The 20,077-nt window shown below is 41.4% G+C and overlaps 1 protein-coding gene across 19 annotated transcripts in view; it reads left to right on the forward strand.

Moving 5' to 3' along the window:
- Window positions 1-20,077, forward strand: part of NEB (nebulin) — a 99,884-nt gene that overhangs the window by 65,319 nt on the left and 14,488 nt on the right. For 14 of the 19 annotated variants that reach the window (XM_058839226.1, XM_058839208.1, XM_058839207.1 and 11 more), the window contains exons 110-132: window positions 671-775; window positions 2,319-2,423; window positions 2,526-2,633; window positions 3,930-4,034; window positions 4,683-4,787; window positions 4,907-5,011; window positions 5,591-5,695; window positions 5,780-5,890; window positions 6,084-6,194; window positions 6,670-6,771; window positions 6,886-6,984; window positions 10,440-10,550; window positions 10,691-10,795; window positions 11,629-11,733; window positions 12,904-13,008; window positions 13,763-13,873; window positions 14,339-14,449; window positions 15,916-16,029; window positions 16,154-16,258; window positions 16,671-16,775; window positions 16,888-16,992; window positions 17,755-17,847; window positions 18,886-18,978. In XM_058839226.1, coding sequence (XP_058695209.1) covers window positions 671-775; window positions 2,319-2,423; window positions 2,526-2,633; window positions 3,930-4,034; window positions 4,683-4,787; window positions 4,907-5,011; window positions 5,591-5,695; window positions 5,780-5,890; window positions 6,084-6,194; window positions 6,670-6,771; window positions 6,886-6,984; window positions 10,440-10,550; window positions 10,691-10,795; window positions 11,629-11,733; window positions 12,904-13,008; window positions 13,763-13,873; window positions 14,339-14,449; window positions 15,916-16,029; window positions 16,154-16,258; window positions 16,671-16,775; window positions 16,888-16,992; window positions 17,755-17,847; window positions 18,886-18,978 — 2,424 coding nt within the window. The remainder of the gene's footprint in view (window positions 1-670; window positions 776-2,318; window positions 2,424-2,525; window positions 2,634-3,929; window positions 4,035-4,682; window positions 4,788-4,906; window positions 5,012-5,590; window positions 5,696-5,779; window positions 5,891-6,083; window positions 6,195-6,669; window positions 6,772-6,885; window positions 6,985-10,439; window positions 10,551-10,690; window positions 10,796-11,628; window positions 11,734-12,903; window positions 13,009-13,762; window positions 13,874-14,338; window positions 14,450-15,915; window positions 16,030-16,153; window positions 16,259-16,670; window positions 16,776-16,887; window positions 16,993-17,754; window positions 17,848-18,885; window positions 18,979-20,077) is intronic. The other 5 variants (XM_058839216.1, XM_058839217.1, XM_058839219.1 and 2 more) reach the window with 2 other exon arrangements.

Below are 20,077 nucleotides of genomic sequence, written 5' to 3' on the forward strand. Positions count from 1 at the left end.
TATATAAAGCAGCCTATGAGAAGCTCAAAGATAGGTACAGCGTTATTGTGGATGATCCCAGGAATCTGCTGGCCAAGTGGGGCAGCACTCTGAGCAGTCAGGTACTGTGGGGGCACCTGCAGCACTCCCAGCAGTGCCACAGCCCTGTGATATCGTCGTGTTTCTTCACTTGGTCACTCCATCTCCATCCTGCCACCCAAAAAGGAGCCACTTTTTGTGTGAGCTGCCATCTGTCCATCTGTCCTGTATGTACTTCCATTATTGTGCATCAATGGACATCAGGAGTCCCATCCCTCTGGAAGCTGCTGGAGGGGTTTTAAAAAGTGCAGTCTCCAGCATTTATTTTTTTATTACCTCTCTTTTCAGATCTTCTTATTCATTTCTAGATAAAGCTACAGGGACATACGTCCTCGATCTCTAATTTACTCTCATCTCCCCCCCCCTCCCCCCAAAATTCATAATTTCCTTAATGTGAGCACAGGAAAATTTGTTAATATTTCCTCCTGGCAGTGTTAAATATTCAGATGTGAATTGTATGCACATGTGGATGAATACATACAGCACCTTGCCTAAATCTCTCCACTCTCCAAGTGCCTGGGATCTAGAGCTGTGTCATTGTTCATGTTGTTCATGAGTCTCTCTTGTCCTTGGTTGCCATTTGCATGGACAGAAAAGCTATAAATCCTTTGCCAAGATGCTCCTGCAGCACGGATGCAATGAAATTCTGAGGCCAGATATGCTGACAGCACTCTACAACACATACCTGTGGAGCCAGGTAACTGCAGAGCTGCTGCTCTAGGACACCTTAGGTACCCACTGTAGCTGCTTGGACTTGGCATATTCACTGCTCCCTCTATTCCCATGGATTTTATACCCCAAAGCTTCCTCAATGTGCTTCATGCTGCTGTGGTGAAATAAAACAGAATATCTGAACCCATATTTGCTGTCACTTGGACATCACTCAGCTCGGGCTGAGCTTGTCCTCATTTTCTCCTTCCATTATAAACAATTGGTATGGATTTCACGTATTTGTATAAAAAACCAATTGTCCAAACATTTCAGATATTGGATGTTAGCTCTTCCTGGTGTTTCCCTAACCCAGCTCTCATTCTGACACCATTTCTTGGCCTGGCCACCTTTGATTGATAACCCCAGTTCCTTAATTCAGGAAGAACATGATGGATTTGCCAGGGAGATTCCAACATTTGCCAGGGAGATTCCAACATTTCTCTCCCACTGTGCCCAGAATGGTGTCAGACACAGAACAGTTATTTCTGCCCTGGAATCACAGCTGCTGGCAGTCAGCTCACCCTTTGCAGGGGGACAAATCATTCCTGATTGTGAACTGGAATATAAATGGTAGACTGGAAATGCAACAGTGGAAAACAGTTCTGTCCGAGGGAATTGTAATTCTTTGTTATTGCCTGTGCCAGTAGTGATGTTCCTCAGTAATAAATTACTGAAGGCCTTTCAGACATTTTTGTTCCATTTTTCTGTGGCTTTCTATTCTTTTTGCTAAAAACTCCTTGCAGGTAACTTTGAGTATGTCTGAATTGAAAAAAAAGAAGTTTTTTGCATGTCCCCCTGAGCTCACTCTGTGTTATCATTGATTCTTTGTTTACCATTTTTCATATTTTGTCTGTCGCTGTCCCATTTCAAATGCATGGTTTTATTTTCTGATAAAGGGTAGAACATGAAAATTATTTTTTTAAAAAAATGTACTCTAACCTTTTCCAGCTGCCTTGAGGCTGCCTACAATGAATTCCCATTCTTGGTGAACCTGTTCTTACTGAACTCTGTGAAAAAAGGTTGAGAAACCCGAGCAGGGCAAGGTGATCTTTACAAAAATTATTACCAAGGCACAAATCCTGCTGCCAAAGCCTTGAAAATATCCTGGTGTTGTGATATATTTGGTAATGCTGTGTGAGATGATTCACCTTTCTCTTCACTCTGATCACAAAATCATTAAGGCTGGAAAAGACCTCCAAGATCACCAAGTCCAAGTTTCAACTGGATATGAATATTTAAAAATGAGATATTGTCCATTGTGAAATTTAAAAGTCTCTGATCTGCAAGGATTGATTTTTTTAGCTCAGTCCTGGAGACTTTAGCTTGAAATAACCATAAAATTAATCAGACAAAGAAAGAGGCAGCCTCCTAGGCAAGGAAGGGGTTTGCATTTCAGCTCATGGTGCATGTTCTGCTTCCTCTGGCTTTGTGGGAGGGTTTGGCAATTTAATCCATGGATATAATCCCACCTCTGGAAGAGGTTTTGTCCTGCTCTGTGTGATTAACTCAGAGCCTTTCCCCACCTCCAGATTCAGTACAAGAAGGACTATGAGAAGAAGAAAGGCAAATACACCACAGTTCTGGATACTCCGGAATATTTACGGACCACAAAGGTCAACAAACAGATCAGCGACGTAAGTGTGGATCCTTTGGAGAGGGGATAACCACCCCCAGGGGATTTCCAACTGACACCAAGGATTCCAAGCAATAATCCAACCCCCAATTTGTCCCTTCAGATTATTTACAAGCTGGAATACAACAAAGCCAAGCCCAAGGGCTACACCACCATCCAGGACACGCCGATGCTGCTGCACGTGCGCAAGGTCAAGGACAGGATCAGTGATGTGAGTAAATCCTCTGTGGCATCAGAAACACACCAAATTCACTTTCTAACTGGATAGCCAGTGTTTGTGACTCCTGTGTGACACTGTCTGTGGAAATCATTACCTTCTTACACATATTGGCCTGTAAAACTCTATCTGCATTCAGTGCTTTTCCAAAAGTCACATTTTCGGGAAGTTTCTTGTACCATTTTCTTCTGGAGCTTTTGGAACTTTTTTTTTGCTGTGACAAAAACCACCCCTCACTAGAAAGAAAATCCATGAGCTAGAAGTGGTCTCTAAATCATTAATTTGGAGAGGGTTTTTTTCCCCAGGTTTTTCTGCCTCTAATGCTTTTTTTTTTTTTAGGCTTGAATAAAATATTTAATGTAAAAATATGCATGTGTTTATTAATTTCTTATATGGATACAGTAAACAGGTAAGGTAAATATTCTGATCTAAAATAGATATTTTTTGATTCTGGGGCAATAGAAAAGTAAGAAGGAGAGAGAAAGGAAGAGGGAGTGGATAGAATAATACAGAATTTAGGACTCCTGCTCCTAATTCCTTCTCCTACCCTTTCTCTCTGTCCTTTGTTTTGTTGTTCCTTAAATGAGGATACTGAAACTTCTGAAACTCAATGTTTGAGTTTCAGAATGAATGAAATTCAATGTCTGAATACTCAGAATAAGTAGCCTGAATGCCATCCAGATGCTTCACGGATTTCTACATAATTAGTAAATCCAGGAAGAAAGTTAATATTTTTTATCTAAAGTGGATCATTGAGACAGAGATGTGAATTCAGGGACGTTTTTTGAGTTCCAAACTGAGTGCTGAGATTCTCTGAAGGAGTTTTCAGTTGGTGTAACTATCAGAAAATAAGTTTCTTCAAAGGATTTCTTTTGGCTGCAAAAAATTAGAAATATTCAGAATTATTGGTCATGAATAGATTTTGTTTAATCTTAGTCTGTGCCTCGTGGTGAGTTAAAACTGCCACATTCTCTGTGTAAAGAGAATGCTGCTGGAGAGGACCCTCCTTCAGGCAGGTGCTTGATACCAATTTGTATCAATAGAATTTGTTTTTCATGGAATCCCAGAATTATTTAGGTTGGAAAAACCCTCCAAGACCATTAAATCCAAGATGTGCCCAACCCTCACCTCATCACCAGCCCAGAGCCCTGAGTGCCACCTCCAGTCATTTTCTATTAAGATTTTATCCAGACAGGAGCAATTTTAATCAAGTTTTTCATATTTGGATGCTTTTCTTGTTGATGCTGATACAATCTTTATAAACATTTTTACATCTTTGTCTTTCTTTAGCTGAAATACAAAGAAATGTATGAGAGGAGCAAATCTCGCTGCAACGTCGTGGCAGATTCAGTTCACATCAAAACTCCCAGACACGCCTACAAACTGAACAGCAACGTGAGTTCTGCCCTGTTCATGTTTTCATTTTATTCTGGAGGGTGCTGGGAACTGCCCAATTCCACAAGGAATTATTTCCACAAGGAATTATTCCACAAGAAATTAAATCCCAGTGAATTTCTTGGACATCGTTTTTAATCCTTACGCTGCCGGAATAAAATGTGGATTAGTTTATTTCATACTGAAGTGCTCACTCTGGTGAGTTGTCCTGGAGGTTCTTGTATGTCACACACCCCGTTCTTCCAGTTGTCCTCTGTTTTCCTGGCAGAGACACAACTCCCCAGAAATTCTGTGGGATGATGCTCTTGGAGACAAAGCAAAGCTTCATGAAAAACTTTCCTGTGTCTCCTGTTACTGGTGCCCAACACCTATTTCAGTGGGAAGGATCTGAAAACTCTCCCCTTCTCCAAAATCAGGACAACATTTCTGTCCTTATTCCTTTCTCCAGCTTCTTATTCCTTTCTCCACCCAGCAGTGGAAAACCTGCAGGGACAGGGCTGTGCCTGACCCAGAGAAAAGCCCTAATCTGGTGTAGATACATTTTCTTACCTCTTCTCATGGACCAGAGGAGAATTGCCCTCTGTTTGTCGTGTGCAAAGTGCCCAGTTTCCACTGAACTCTTCCTGTTTGGTTTTTCCCTGCACACAGCTGGATTATAAGAAGAAATACGAAGCAGCCAAAGCCCACTGGCACCTGATCGCTGACAGGCCTGACTTTGTGCAAGCAGCCAAGTCCTCTCTGCAGCAGAGCGATGTAAGAAAATCAGAATACGCTGAATATTCCATTTCCCCATCTCTCCTATTCAGAATTTTTAAAAAATCTGGGAAGATCAGAGACTCTCTTACTTTATCTTTCATTTTTTCTTCCTGCAGTACGAATACAAACTGGACCGGGAATTCCTCAAGGGGTGCAAGCTCTCTGTCACAGATGATAAAAACACAGTGTTGGCCCTAAATAATGCCATCCTGGCCAGTGATGTAAGCACAGAACTCACCTCTCCTCTCCAAATTCTCTACTACCACTTCACTCACTCTTAACTGTTCTGTTGCAAACATAATTGGATTAACAACGAAGCTTTGACCAGTTGTTCTCAGTCTCACTTCATTATTTGATTTATTTCATTAACAAATTGACTGAATACATTTGAATACATTTGGTCTTGTAAAAGGCACTGGCCTAGTTCAGGGATTAAATTAATACTCAAAGTTAACATTTTCTGAACACCACTAGACCTTACACCCAGGTGCTTCTCTGCATTCCTGATATTGGAATGGAAGTGTCTGGAGAAAATATCTGGCAATTGCACAAGATATCTTTAATAATAGCACAGAATATCTTTAATAATTACTAGCAGTATGTTAACATTCAGTTTATTTAAAAAATTCCAAGTGAGAGCCACAGGAATGTACAGATTGTGCTGTAAAATATCAAAATATGTGCGTTTTCTGCAAGGTTTTGCACAAACAAGCAAACACAACTGTACTAATTAATTTTTATTCTGCCAGAAGAGACAAAATGCACATTATTTAAGCTGATATCTTTCCTTCCTATGCTAGATAAAATACAAAGAGAAGCACAACAAAGCCCGTGGGACCTACCACGTGGTTCCAGACACCCCTCAGATCCTGCTGGCTAAGAACGTCAGCTCCCTGGTGTCTGAGGTAAACCATTCATTTATTGATTAATTTCATTCCATTCCATCCTGGAGCTGCTGGGTTTTACCTGCTTTTCCCCTGTGCTGGCAGAACAAATACAAAGAGCAGAGCAAGAAGCAGCTGCCCCATGGCTCCTTCACCACCCTGCCCGAGACCAGGGACACCGTCCACGTCAAGGAGGTGACCAAGAACGTCAGTGAGGTGAGTCCAGCCTCAGCTCATCGTCCCCAAAAATGAGCTTTTCTAACCCAAACTCCAAAAGCTGCAGACAACACATTTTGGGAATGAGCTGACTCCTCTTTATCCACCTTCAAGGAGCTTTTTCCCAAGTTTTTGCAGCATTTCCCTCTGGCTGACATTAAAATCTCATACGTGGTCTTGTTGCTCTTCCCAGACAAACTACAAGAAGAAGTTTGTGAAGGAGAAAGGCAAATCCAATTATTCTGTCATGCTGGAGCCTCCTGAGGTGAAACATGCCATGGAAGTTGCTAAAAAACAGAGCACAGTAAGTTTGCCTTTTTTTTCCCATTATTTAGTAGTTTATGTAAGTAAATTCATCTGGAAAACCCCAAATTTATGGGTCTCTGAATTTCCTCCCAGCCTCCATGTTCAGGTGTAATTCTGAAAGATAAACATACATATTTATATTATATGATGAAAGATAAAGATAAATACTTACAAATATAAAATTACACTGAAATAAGGGATTTGTATTTAAATCCCATTGTAGGATTTCAAGTAATCTGGTGGAAATCACATCTAATAATTTTTTTCAGACCTTCAGGTACAGGCAGAATTTCCCACATTTCTTTTTTATTTGCAGACAACTTGCAAAACCAGATTCCCAGATCCATGCCTTGTGAATTGATTTCCAAAGCAAACCCATGCATTTTCTCAGAAATGTTGCTGTGTCCTTAACTGGTGCATTCCCAATGAATAAACCTCATTAATTTTCTTTCCTGTCTTTTTCCATGGATTAGATTGAATACAAGAAAGATGCCAAATCCAACCTCCACTACACACCTATAGCAGATCGACCAGATATTAAGAAAGCAACTCAGGCTGCCAAGTTAATCAGCAATGTGAGTGGTTTTGAGCCCTCTGTATAATCCTTTAGCATTAATTTAATTCCAAAATCCAGCAGAATAATTAAAAGGGGGTATCCTCACTCCTAAAGGATTTATTTCTTTTATTAGATTGAGTATAAGAAGCGTGGAGCAGCAGGTGTGGGTGTGACCATGCTGGGACGTCCAGACATTGAGCTGGCCAAGGAGGTGTCCAAACTGACCAGCCAGGTGAGGACAAAATGAAAACCTGGGGAGACTCAAAGCAGTGAGAGAAATGAGACATAAGGTTAATTTACAGAGTGATGTCATGATTATAATTGGAATTATTTCCAAATTAGAGGAAAAGGGAAAGGAAGGGAATGTGATGAAGTAAAAATTAAATACCTCTACAAAGTATTTGTTAAACTTTTCTGCTGTCATTAATGGAAATATAAAACCTTTCTAAGATGATGCTGTGACATAAATACTGAAGCTGAGGTGTTTGCCCTGTTCTTTTTTAGCTCTTTTGAGTATTGGCTTTTCCAGAACCTGACTCTTATTTTCCATCCTTTGAATGGACACTTGGTTTCTTTCAGCCCCTTTCTTTCTTCTTCGTATCTTTAAAATAATCTTGTGCCAGGACCTGGGTCCCTGTTGGTTCTTTCTCACCCCTTCATGTTTGAATTCTGGATTTTTTGCCTTTCTGACCTTGCTTTCTTGCTGCTGGTTGTAGGCAGAGTACCTCAAACAACACATGAGAGGCCACGGAGCTGCTTCCTATGACACCCCCTGGATGAGAACCTTTAAGAAAGCAAATATGCTAAGTAGTCATGTAAGAGAATTTTAATTAACTGCCATTAATGCCGTTGTTGTGCATCTGTCTCTTGCTGGCATAATTGTCTTGCAATTCTGCAGCACCATGTGAAGCTTTAAATGTCATTCTGCCCCTCATAACGGTTTTGGAACTTCTAGGTTTCTTTATGGAAGGTTTCAGTGCGTTCACATAATGTGAAAACTCACCTTTTTCACCCAAAAACCTAAAATTTGAGCTGTTATTGTCCAAAAATGAAAAAAAAAACACAGGGAAATAGATGTGTAAATAAATGTGTATGACCAACCTAAACAATGATTCTGGCAATTTTCAGTGAACAGTCACCAGAACTTAATTTTAACACTTCAAACTGCTATTTAAACCTCCTTTAAACATTAACTGAACTATTTTATTGGCTGGGATTTCCTGATGGAAGAGCAGGCTCTGACTGCATCAGTCCCACTGAGAAGTGCAGCCTGTACTGGTTTGAGGGCTCATTGTTTCTTAGATTTTTTTCCCACATCAAAACCTTTGGAAAATAGAAACCCAGAGCCTGGATTGCCAATTTGGAAATTGCAGCAGACAGGTCTGTGCTATTTCAGTTTTACACATGCATTTCCAAGTGAAAAGAAGGGATTTTGTTTTTCCATGTCTGGCTGTGTCTGCTGCCGTGTTTGGATATTGGAATGTTCACCACGGTGTCTGCAGGAAAACCAAGGATCTCCTCAGGAGAACCAAGAATTCTAAACTGATCTACAAGAAAAAGAAGTTCTGTTTATTCCCATTCAGTGATGAGATCCTGGTTTTCCATTCTTTTCCTACTCTTGGTCTTTTAAACATTCTTTGCTGAGATAATTTTGGTTCTGAGGGAAAATCAGCTGCAGGGATCAAAGAATGGTTGAAAAAATGGTTGTAAAGAAAACCATCTTTACATCTTTAACAGTTGTTTTTTCTCTTGGACATCTCTTTTCATAAACTTTGTAAAGCATCATGTCCACCCTGTTTATCCAGTTGAGTTTTTTGGTTGGAGTTTGTCTGTCTGGCTTGCTTGCTTTTAGTTTTGCATTGATCTCCCAGCAACTCTTCTTTTGGGTTTAAAAAACTCTCATTCCTGTCAGTATTCCTGCCAATAACTCTCATTCCTGTCAAAATTCCTGTCAATAACTCTCATTCCTGTCAAAATTCCTGTCAATAACTCTCATTCCTGTCAATATTCCTGTCAAAATTCCTGCCAATAACTCTCATTCCTGTCAATATTCCTGCCAATAACTCTCATTCCTGTCAATATTCCTGCCAATAACTCTCATTCCTGTCAATATTCCTGTCAATAACTCTCATTCCTGTCAATATTCCTGCCAATAACTCTCATTCCTGTCAATATTCCTGCCAATAACTCTCATTCCTGTCAATATTCCTGCCAATAACTCTCATTCCTGTCAATATTCCTGTCAATAACTCTCATTCCTGTCAATATTCCTGACAATAACTCTCAGTCCTGTCAGTATTCCTGTCAATAACTCTTACTCTTGTCAATATTCCTGTCAATAACTCTCATTCCTGTCAATATTCCTGACAATAACTCTCATTCCTGTCAATATTCCTGTCAATAACTCTCATTCTTGTCAATATTCCTGCCAATAACTCTCATTCCTGTCAATATTCCTGTTAATAACTCTCATTCCTGTCAGTATTCCTGTCAATAACTCTCATTCCTGTCAATATTCCTGTCAATATTCCTGCCAATAACTCTCATTCCTGTCAATATTCCTGTCAATATTCCTGTCAATAACTCTCATTCCTGTCAATATTCCTGACAATCACTCTCATTCCTGTCAATATTCCTGTCAATAACTCTCATTCCTGTCAATATTCCTGTCAATAACTCTCATTGCTGTCAATATTCCTGCCAATAACTCTCATTGCTGTCAATATTCCTGTCAATATTCCTGCCAATAACTCTCATTCCTGTCAATATTCCTGTCAATAACTCTCATTGCTGTCAATATTCCTGCCAATAACTCTCATTGCTGTCAATATTCCTGTCAATATTCCTGTCAATAACTCTCATTCCTGTCAATATTCCTGTCAATAACTCTCATTGCTGTCAATATTCCTGCCAATAACTCTCATTGCTGTCAATATTCCTGTCAATATTCCTGTTGTGCCTCCAGGCTGGATCTTCTGGATTCTGATGGCTCTCACTGCTGTGTTTGACCTGGCTGAAGCTGATGTGGCTTGGAAGTGCTACTAAAACTCTTGTAGAATCTAATTAATTGTTTATCATTAGTAATTAATTGTGTCACTGCTCTCTTGGTGATCATCAATGTCCTCCTTGAATCCAGACTGAGCACACTGTGTGCATAACAATGGGTAGAAAAGTATTTGATGTATTGACATCTTCAGTGCTCTGAAGTCCTGAGGTTTTTAGAGCTCTTATTTCTCCAAGAAACATACAAAAATATCTTCTAAACACTCTTTCATATACTCTTATATTATTATATATTAATATTATATATAATAATTCTATAATATACCATTTTCTTGTATTTTGCTCTTATTATACCCATCCCTGTTTGTCACTGTGAAACATCTTTAATCAATGGACTGTTCCCATCAAGTGAAAAACTCCTCACCTCCAAGGGTCAGAATTTTGGCAACACAATTCTCCTGGCTCTTTTCTTTTTACGAGACGTGACCTTTGCACTGGAAGGAAAAAATTGCAAGTGGTATCTTGTAAATGTCAAATAGATGCAGATTTTCTTTCCATTTTCAGGTCATTTTGGAAATAATCTTTATTCCAGTGGACACCTTCAAGTTCCTGCACTTTTGTTCTTGTCCTGAGGCAGGGTGAGTCCTGCAGAGCAGCTGTGACACCTGCTTGTTCTCTGTTTAGGTGAAATACAAGGAGAACTTTGCCAAAGAGATGGGGAAAAAGCCAAAATATGATTTGAAGGAGGCCAAAATCTACAAGACCCTGAAGGACGCCCACAACATGGCCAGCGAGGTAGGTTCTCTTTCGCTTTTCCTGGGAGGAAATCCCATCCTGCCTTCCCAAATCCCTCCTTTGTGCAGCTGGGAGCTCCCCCAGGCCAGGCTGGACCAGCAGGGCCCTCTCCTGATGGCTGTGACCCTTATTCCCTGCAGGTGAAGTACAAGGCAGACCTGAAGAAGCTGCACAAGCCCGTCACGGACATGAAGGAGTCGCTGCTGATGAACCACGTGCTGAGCACGAGCCAGCTCGCCAGTGCTGTAAGTTCTGGGTGATCCCACAGCTCCCAGGGCTGGGAATTCCCTTGGGAATTCTCTGCTAACTCCTCCTCTAACAGCTGCTCCCCCTGGTACCTCCATGGGCATCACCTGGTAGTGATCTCTTCCTCTGATTCCCGGTGGTTCCCCCTTAACCGGCGCCTTCCCCGCGTTTGTGCTCTGGGAAGGGAAATCTTCACCACCTCTACCACTGCTGATGTGTTAAACACTGATCCTTTCTGCTGGATTGGTTCTTGGTCCCATTTTAACTGATTGCAGAATTGCTAATGGTTTAAATCCTCTGATAATTTTTGCTGGATTGGTTTTTGATCCCATTTTTAACTGATTGCACTACACTAACAAGTACCTTTTTTTAAATTCTTTTTTTCCTTTTTTCTTTGCTGATTACTATGTTTAATTTTTTAATTTTTACCTGTTTTTGTTGGTTTTTTTTTACTTTGTGTTTGTTTAACACTCCCCTATTTTAAATCCACATAATTATGCCTAACAAAATAATTGATAATGAGAAAAGGCAAAACCTTTCTTACCTGGTACAGCCTTCTCATTACCCACTGTGTTTTCTCTCTTTCTTCTTTTAATCCTGGTTTGGACAAAACATTTGTTGCAGTCCAAATGACCATTAAAAAAATAACTATTCCCCCACATCTTTAACCCCCAATATCAATTCTAAACTTCTTGGATTTTGTTTTACTTCTTGCATTTCTAATTTCTCTCTGATGTTCCCTTGAGATGTTGCTTTGATTGGACCTAAGAAGTAAATTTGCTGAGGGATTTTTTTTTTTGGATTGAGATGATTTTTGACACCTTCCCTTCAGTACCAGTACAAGAAGCAATATGAGAAGAGTAAGGGTCACTACCATGTGGTGCCAGATAATCTTGAACAGGTTCATCTCAGGGAGGCCTCAGAGCTCCAGAGCCACGTAAGTCGGATGTGTTTGTCGTTATCCCAACTCACTGAGCACCAAATCCCATCAAAATCCTCCCAGTGAATCCTCCAGGCTGGGACATTCCCTGTGCCTCTCTGTCCCACCAGCCCTGCACACCTGGGGACCGATCCAGGGAGCAAAAGCTGCACATTTCCAAGTTCAGAACAAATAAAATACACAGATAAAATCTCTGTGTGATTCCTCCATTCCAGAGCCAGTCCCCGTTTCTCACCTCTGCTGTACATGGATCTTTTTACACTGATAATGCTTTGATATAATAATCATTATCATCGTTATTATTATCATTATAATTATTATCATTATTATTGATCAGGGGCATTTATCCCTGGAGAAAAAAGGGACCTGGGAACTGAAGGAATGAGGGTTGTTGCTGACAGTGGATTTCTAAGTTCTTCATCCATTCCATGATCCAAAGGAGAGCTCTGCTGTCCTTTCCTGCATCCAGAAGGGCTTTAACCAAAACTGTAAACATGCCTGGAGGTTTTTCCTCTGGAATAAAACACTGGATCACTCCAGAGAAACTCATAGTCTGATCTGGTCTCTGATCCTCTCTGTTCCAAGTATTTATTGGCTGTAAAGCAAGAGAGGAATTACTGCAAGGACACCAAGGGCCACAGCTGATTGTCCTGATGCTTGGCACAGAATTCCAGAATGGTTTGGGGACATTTAGGATTATCCAAGCACACCCCTGCCTTGGACAGGGACACCTCCCACTATCCCAGACTGTCCCAACCTGGCCTTGGACACTCCCAGGGATGTTCAAGGCACGGGAAGGCAAAAAAGGTCACACAGCAAAGGACCATAATGAAATGGTTGTTAATCAGGTTGTTGTTAATGAGGTTGTAATGAATTTTTAAGCCAGTCCTTGTTGCTCCAGGTTGGGATCAGGCTCTGACTTGGCCACAGCATCCCCTCCCTGAGCACTCTGAGAATCTGCATTACAGAGCCTGCAGCAGCAGCAATCATCTTCAGGGACATTTTGCTTCCTTGGACACCAAATTTTACATTTGCTGATCAATAACACAGATTGCAGGAAGGCAAACTGCAGTAGACATTCAATTTTTATCACAGAACTGTTGATAGAAGCCACATGGTTGGGTCTTTGATTATTTAGGAGGATGACTCTCTGTCTTTTCTTCTCAGGTGAAATACAGAGAAAAGTATGAGAAGGAAAAAGGAAAGCCCATGCTGGACTTTGAAACTCCCACATATCTGACTGCAAAGGAGTCTCAGCTCATGCAGAGCGAGGTAAATTCAATACTAATAGGCTGAAATCTTTATTTTATTTTTTTTTTTTAATTAAACTTAGGGATTTAACAGGCAATTCTACTTGCACCTTGTGCACACCGACAGACTGAGAAATTATAGTTATTTCATATTTCTCTATGATGGTTGTTAAATGCTGCATTGAACATTCATGACACTTTCCTGTCATGAAATGAATTTATCTGTAATTTCTTTTGTCGGTAAATGAAGCTTGAACAAGTCTTTGAGTAAGAAATGTGGTACAAAATTAATTTAGCTTTTCCAACACAACACAGTGTTTGTGTGTTGTCACAGGACACCAAAAGTGCTCTGACTCTTGTTTTTCACCTCAAAACTCCATTTTTGAGAAACTCTTTTATTCCCTGCGTGTCTCTGCTGTCACAGGTTCTCCCCTGACCTGTCATTTTCTTTTCTTGAGCAGTTTTTTTTGTGTTTATTTGGAGTTTATTCCTGTTCTGGCCCAGATGGAGGCTGCAAAGCAGCTGTGTAAGTCCCTGTGGTACCTTTGGATGCTTTCCCTGCATAGAAAAATGAGTAGAAAAATAAAAAATGAAGGCAGGATCAGATCCTACTTCCATAGAAAGCAATGACAGGATTTAGGAACTCATTTAACACCCACTGTACCAGTGACATTGACACCCTCCTATCTTTGCACATAATGAAAATATTGTAATAAATATTTGCTGTTTTGCCTTTTTTTTTTTTTTTTCCTTCTTCTTCTTCTTGCTCTCATTAGAAAGAATATAGGAAGGACTTTGAAGAGTCCATGAAGGGCAGGAACCTCACTGGTCTGGAGGTCACACCATCCCTCTTACATGTCAAATACGCCACCAAAATAGCGAGCGAGGTACCAGCTCCTCTGGGCTTCTTTCCTCTGCCTCCTGCAGCACTTCCAGCACTCCCAGTTCTTCTTCCCCACGCTCCTGCCCACCCACACTGAGCATGTTTACACCCATTTTGTGCTAATGGACATTTCTTCCTTGTCCTTTAACCATATTCCCATTTACTGCCCCTCTCTGACTTCCCTCAGCCTAACTGGTCCATGCGTGTGTGCCTTGGCAATTTATCTTCCACAGTAATCCCTATCTTTTCTTGGAGTAGTTCTTCCATAACCCTCTACAATATTCTTTCTTGTTTTCCAAATTTCCTTTTTTTTTTTGGTTGTTTTTTCTTTTCTTTTGGAGCTTTTGGAATTCTTTTTTCTTTCATTTTCTTTATTTTTTTATTATTTTTTTTTTGCAACAAAGCTGGTAGATTGTCAAACTCCCTTTGGATTGGCTTTGTAGTGTTTTTCCTTCTCCTTCTCCTGCAGAAAGAGTACAGGAAGGATCTGGAGGAAGGAGTCAAAGGGAAAGGACTGACAGCCTTGGAGGAGACTCCAGACATGCTGAGAGCCAAGAATGCCACTCAAATCCTGAACGAGGTATGGAGGAGCTGCTTGGAAAACACCTGAGCAGATGGAACAGCCTCCAACTGCCCTGCACCACGCCAGGGTGGTCCAGCCTGCCCTTGGACACCTCCAGGGATCCAGGGGCAGCCACAGCTTCTCTGGGAAATCCATCCCAGCCAGGAATTCCTTCCCAATATTCCATCTCTCCCTGCCCTTCGACTGGTGTGAGCTTCATCATTCCTAGAAACTCTTGAGTAGAGGGCAGGAAAGAACATGGATGAGGGAATAAGGATCAAAGTGGAGTTTCAAGTGAGCTCTTTCCTGGGCAGTCACTGCCCAGAATTCAGATGGGAAACGGGAGCTGGGATCAGCAGCCACTCAAGGGGCTCATTAATTAATTAATCAAAGGGCTAAACCAAGATTTAAGTCATGAAGCACAAACTGGAATAATCTGAAATTATATAATTTGTGTGCATAATTATGAATTGATATTAGAGGTACTCCTGGCTTGGGATTGGCACTATTCCTGGTTTGATTGATGATATTCCTGATTGGGATGGGTGTTATTCCTGGTTTGGGATGGGTGTTATTCCTGGTTTGGGATGGGTGTTATTCCTGGTTTGGGATGGGTGTTATTCCTGGTTGGGATTGCTGCTGTTCCTGGTTGGGATGGGCACTATTCCTGGTTGGGATTGGTGCTATTCCTGGTTTGGGATGTGCACTATTCCTGCTTTGGGATTGATGATATTCCTGATTGGGATGGGTGTTATTCCTGGTTTGGGATGGGTGTTATTCCTGGTTTGGGATGGGTGTTATTCCTGGTTTGGGATGGGTGTTATTCGTGGTTTGGGATTGGCACTATTCCTGCTTTGGAATGGGTGTTATTCCTGGTTTGGAATGGGTGTTATTCCTGGTTTGGGATGGGCACTATTCCTGGTTTGGGATGGGTGCTATTCCTGGTTTGGGATGTGCACTATTCCTGCTTTGGGATTGATGATATTCCTGATTGGGATTGGTGATATTCCTGGTTTGGGATTGGCACTATTCCTGCTTTGGGATGGGTGTTATTCCTGGTTTGGGATTGGCATTATTCCTGGTTGGGATGGTTGTTATTCCTGGCTGGGATTGGTGCTATTCCTGGTTGGGATGGGTGCTATTCCTGGTTTGGAACAGGCACTATTCCTGGTTTGGGATTGGCACTATTCCTGGTTGGGATTGGTGTTATTCCTGGTTGGGATGGGTGCTATTCCTGGTTTGGAACAGGCACTATTCCTGGTTTGGGATTGGCACTATTCCTGGTTGGGATTGGTGTTATTCCTGGTTGGGATGGGTGATATTCCTGGTTTGGAACAGGCACTATTCCTGGTTTGGAACAGGCACTATTCCTGGTTTGGAACAGGCACTATTCCTGGTTGGGACGGGTGTTATTCCCGGTCTGTGGCTGTGAATCTGGAGCTGCTGCACCCTTTTCCATGCCCCATCCCTTTGTTCCCCTGCAGAAGGAGTACAAGAAAGCCTTGGAGCTGGAGATCCGCGGGAAGGGCCTGACCGAGCTGGCGCTGGAGACGCCGGATTTCGTCAGGGCCAAGAACGCCACCGACATCGCCAGCCAGGTCTGTGGCACCCCCGCCTCCCCCAGCTCTCTTTAAGGGAAAATTTGGATTTTTCTGGTTAAATCCAGTGTGAGTTGTTGTGCAGAGACGATCCAGGCCCCTAAACGTGAGCTTTGCCCGACAGATCAAATACAAACAATTGGCAGAAATGGAGAAAGCCAACTACACCAGTGTTGTTGATACTCCAGAGATTATTCATGCCCAGCAGGTCAAGAACCTTTCCAGCCAGGTATCTTGAGTGAAGCAATTAATCCTGCTCATGTGGGAACTCCAGGAAGTACTAATTAAACACCCAAATAACCACCTCTCACAACCTTCAGGAGGCACCAGGGAACAAATCTTTCCAGAGCTCTGGAATTCTGCAGCAATAATCAAATTAATTTCACTGCTGTGTCGGGTGACACAATAATTTCTCTTGCTTTGCAAAGCTAATTCTTTTTAAAGCAGATTCTTCTTCACTTTCTACTCCTCAATAACCTGCTGTCTAAAATAAATCTTGCACAGAGGCATAATCTCAGTTTCTATCAGACAGAGAACTCACATCTCCACAAAGATGGGCACTACTCAACAACAAATAACTCCAGTTTGTTTCTTGCTGCTTTTGTGTTTTCTATTTTAATCCATTTGGGGTTTTCCATCAGAAAAAATACAAGGAAGATGCAGAGAAGAACATGCCCTACTACGTTCCTGTGGCTGACACACCAGAAATGCAGAGAGTCCGAGAGAATCAGAAGAACTTTAGCATGGTAAGTCCAGAAATTAATAAAAAAACCCAGCATATTTTCCTCATCTTTGAAGAAAATCATGAGAGAATTTGTACAGCATAAAGTTAACATTGGACATTTTCCCTTTCCACAGCTTCAGTATCAGTCAGACCTACAGAGCAGTAAAGGAAAAGTCACAGTGGTTCAGGACACCCCAGAAATCCTGAGGGTGAAGGAGAACCAGAAGAATTTCAGCTCGGTATGGTCACCTCTGTCTTCACTCCTCAGCCTAAAAAGTAGAGTTTAATATCTTTAATAAAAATCACATTTTTTTGATGCTTCTGCTACAGGTACAGTAGATTTAGCTGGGCTTTGTAAAGTGTTTTTCCTGCTGTTTTTGTGGGGTGATTGCCCTCTGTCACAGGCACAGCTGTGATAAACAATCCCTCAGTAAATGAATATAATTATTATCCCTTTCCTCTGTGCTGTTCCCCTGTCCTGCTGCCCCTCGTGCTCTGTGTGCCTGAGTTGTTGCCCAGTTCCTGTTGCCATCAAGTGCCTCAAGTCTCCTGTGGCATTTTGCCTCCAGCACCATGAACAAAGTGGAAAATATTTGTATAAATCAAATTAGAGCAAATGATGATCTTCAATCCTAAAATTAGCCCACAAATGTTTTGATTATGGAATTATGGAATGGGTGGAAGGGACCTAAAGCTCATCTTCTTCCATCCTGCCATGGGCAGGGACTCCTTCCACTAGCCCAGGAATATTCTACTGAAATACATTTGATAATTTGATTTATTGTATAAATTATCTTCTACTTAAAAAAACATTAAATATAAAAAATCAGCTCTTTTTTTCCCCCAAATGGTGCTCACTTTGGACACTTTCAGAGAGAGGCAGCCACCAGAGTGGATCCTCTGAGCTTTCAGCTGCTCTGTTGTGCCCAAATTCAGTGTCTGGGAGCAAGAACGTTGTGTTTTGGATGCTTAACCTTGTTGTCTCCATTCTGAACGTTAAGATTTTGTATAAAGAAGATATTGGAACTGGAACCACAATTGAAAAGACCCCAGAGATGCAGAGAGTTAAACGAACCCAGGATAATATCAGCTCGGTATACAAGGATTGATTTTTAATACTCACTCTACCGCTAATTCAATTTGAAATAATCTCTCTTTTTATATCTTTTTCCTTTCTTTACATCCTGCTAACAGTGGTTTGGCAATAACCCAAGTTAAGGGTGACTTTCTGAAAGTTTTTGCCCATCCTTGTTACTTTAACAGTAACCTCTCTAATGATTAACATTCCATTTCTTACTCACAACCCATTCCTAAACCACGAAAGCTCTTGCTGTCAATTTGATCTCATCCCAGATAGAGTTTGGACAGAAAAAAAAAGAAATATTTAGGTGGGAAGGGATGTGTTGAAATCATCTATTCCAACCCTGTGGCTCAGCTTTAGGATGAGTTGAGTTTGGAGTATCCCACAGGATGAAGATTCCACAACCTGCTCGAGGGTGGGGCCATCTCCCAGGAAAATCTGTTTTACCCTGCTCAGGCTGAATTTTCTGGTGGTGATTTTTTTGATTTGTTTTGTCCTGGCAAACTTGGATGTTATCTGAAAGGTCATGGGAGTCTAAAATTGGAATAATTTTACCTCTTAATTTTATTTCAAAGCTCCTAAAACCTCCTCCATGCTCTTTTTGAATGGTGGCGTCACTTAGTGTCCTGCACTAACTCAGCAGCCAGTTTGTTCATGCAGAATATGTTAAGAATGTTCTTGTGAAAGGCTTTTTTTGTTGTTAGCAAAGCAGAAATGCAATGGCACCGTCACTGCTGAAACACTGTGATCATTCTCAGCTTTGTTAAATAGGAGGGATTCTTAAACATCCCATATCCTCCTTGGCTTGCTGGAAAGGCCAAACAGCATCAGGTTTAAAGGAATTTATTTGGTTTTATGAAACCCTTTCAGTGCCATTCCCAGTGACTCAACAGCTGAATTGCCTTGGCTCAGATTCCTTGGGAAGGTGAGGGGAAGGTGGTGGAGTCCTTCAAACTTTCCCTCTCCACGAGATCAGGATAAAACTCTTTATGAACCTTGGGAATCTTTCCTGTAAATCCTTTTCCTTTCCCTAATTCCTGGGTCTCTGCAGGTGAAGTACAAGGAGAGCATTGGCAAAGGGACTCCCATTCCCGACCTGCCGGAGGTGAAGCGCGTCAAGGAGACCCAGAAGCACATCAGCTCGGTAATGTCCCCGTTCCCTGCCCATCAGCTGGGTCATTCCCTGCTCCCTGCACCCTCCAGGGCCCTGCTCCATCCTCTTCCCGTTGGGAAAGCTCCAGCTCTCCCAGATCCCTGCAGCCAGCAGCAGGAAATTGGAATTACCTGAGTTTCACAGGGATTATCCCAATCAGTCGCCGCCTGTGTTTCCTCTGTGGCCTTTTCTGAGCTGGGAACAGAAATTACCCAGGCTGTGTGTCCAAGTTTGACTGGGAAAAAAGGGATCAGGAAGACAGAACTTTGAGGGGAATAAAACCCAATTGGAGCCTTTTTGTATGACAATTATAAAGGGAAACAAAACTTTCCCAAATCCAGTCAAGTGTAAATTTCACAGCTCACTTGTGGACAGCTGAGTTGTTTTTCCAAATGATTTCCTCATTTTTTCTAACCTTCACCACAAGTTGTTTTCCCTCTCTGTAACTGATTTGTTTCAATGACACCAAGAAGGGAATTTATTTATTTTTTTTATGTTTTGGTGCAAGTTTTGTTTTGGCACAAGGATTTTCCTGCTTGCAAGAAGAGCTGTGAGTGCACTTGTGGATGTTTATTCCACAAACATCTCCTTTCATGAAAAATACATTTTTTAAAAATCAAATGACTGCAGGTTAAGTTAAACCTCATAACATGAGTGGTGGTACTCAGTTGGTTTTGTTTCCTAGAGATTTAACCCAAAGTAAAATAGTGGTGCAAACAAACAGAAGTGAAAATGAATTAATCCCACAATGAAATCTTTGAACAATTCCAGAAAAGGTTAAACTGTTTATTAATCCCATAAAGAAATGCTGACTGCCTGAAAAGTAATTCTATCATATTTCCTAAACTAAGATGAAAAGTAAAATATCCCTCTGAGGGTAGGCTCAGCAGAATATTTTAATTTGTGTCCTTTAAATGAGGACACACTGAAGGGAAATCACTCTGAGCTGCTGACTGTGGCGATAAAGATCCTGAGGGATGCAAACTGTGGTTTTATTTCTGTGTAATAAATAATTTTTGGGTTTGTAATCCCAGGGAAGAGGTGAGGGATGTCCCCAGGGCTGGTCTGACCCTGCTGGTGCTTGTGTCCC

The sequence above is a fragment of the Poecile atricapillus genome, chromosome 5 (assembly GCF_030490865.1).
Source record: "Poecile atricapillus isolate bPoeAtr1 chromosome 5, bPoeAtr1.hap1, whole genome shotgun sequence".
Taxonomy (NCBI): Eukaryota; Metazoa; Chordata; class Aves; order Passeriformes; family Paridae; genus Poecile; species Poecile atricapillus.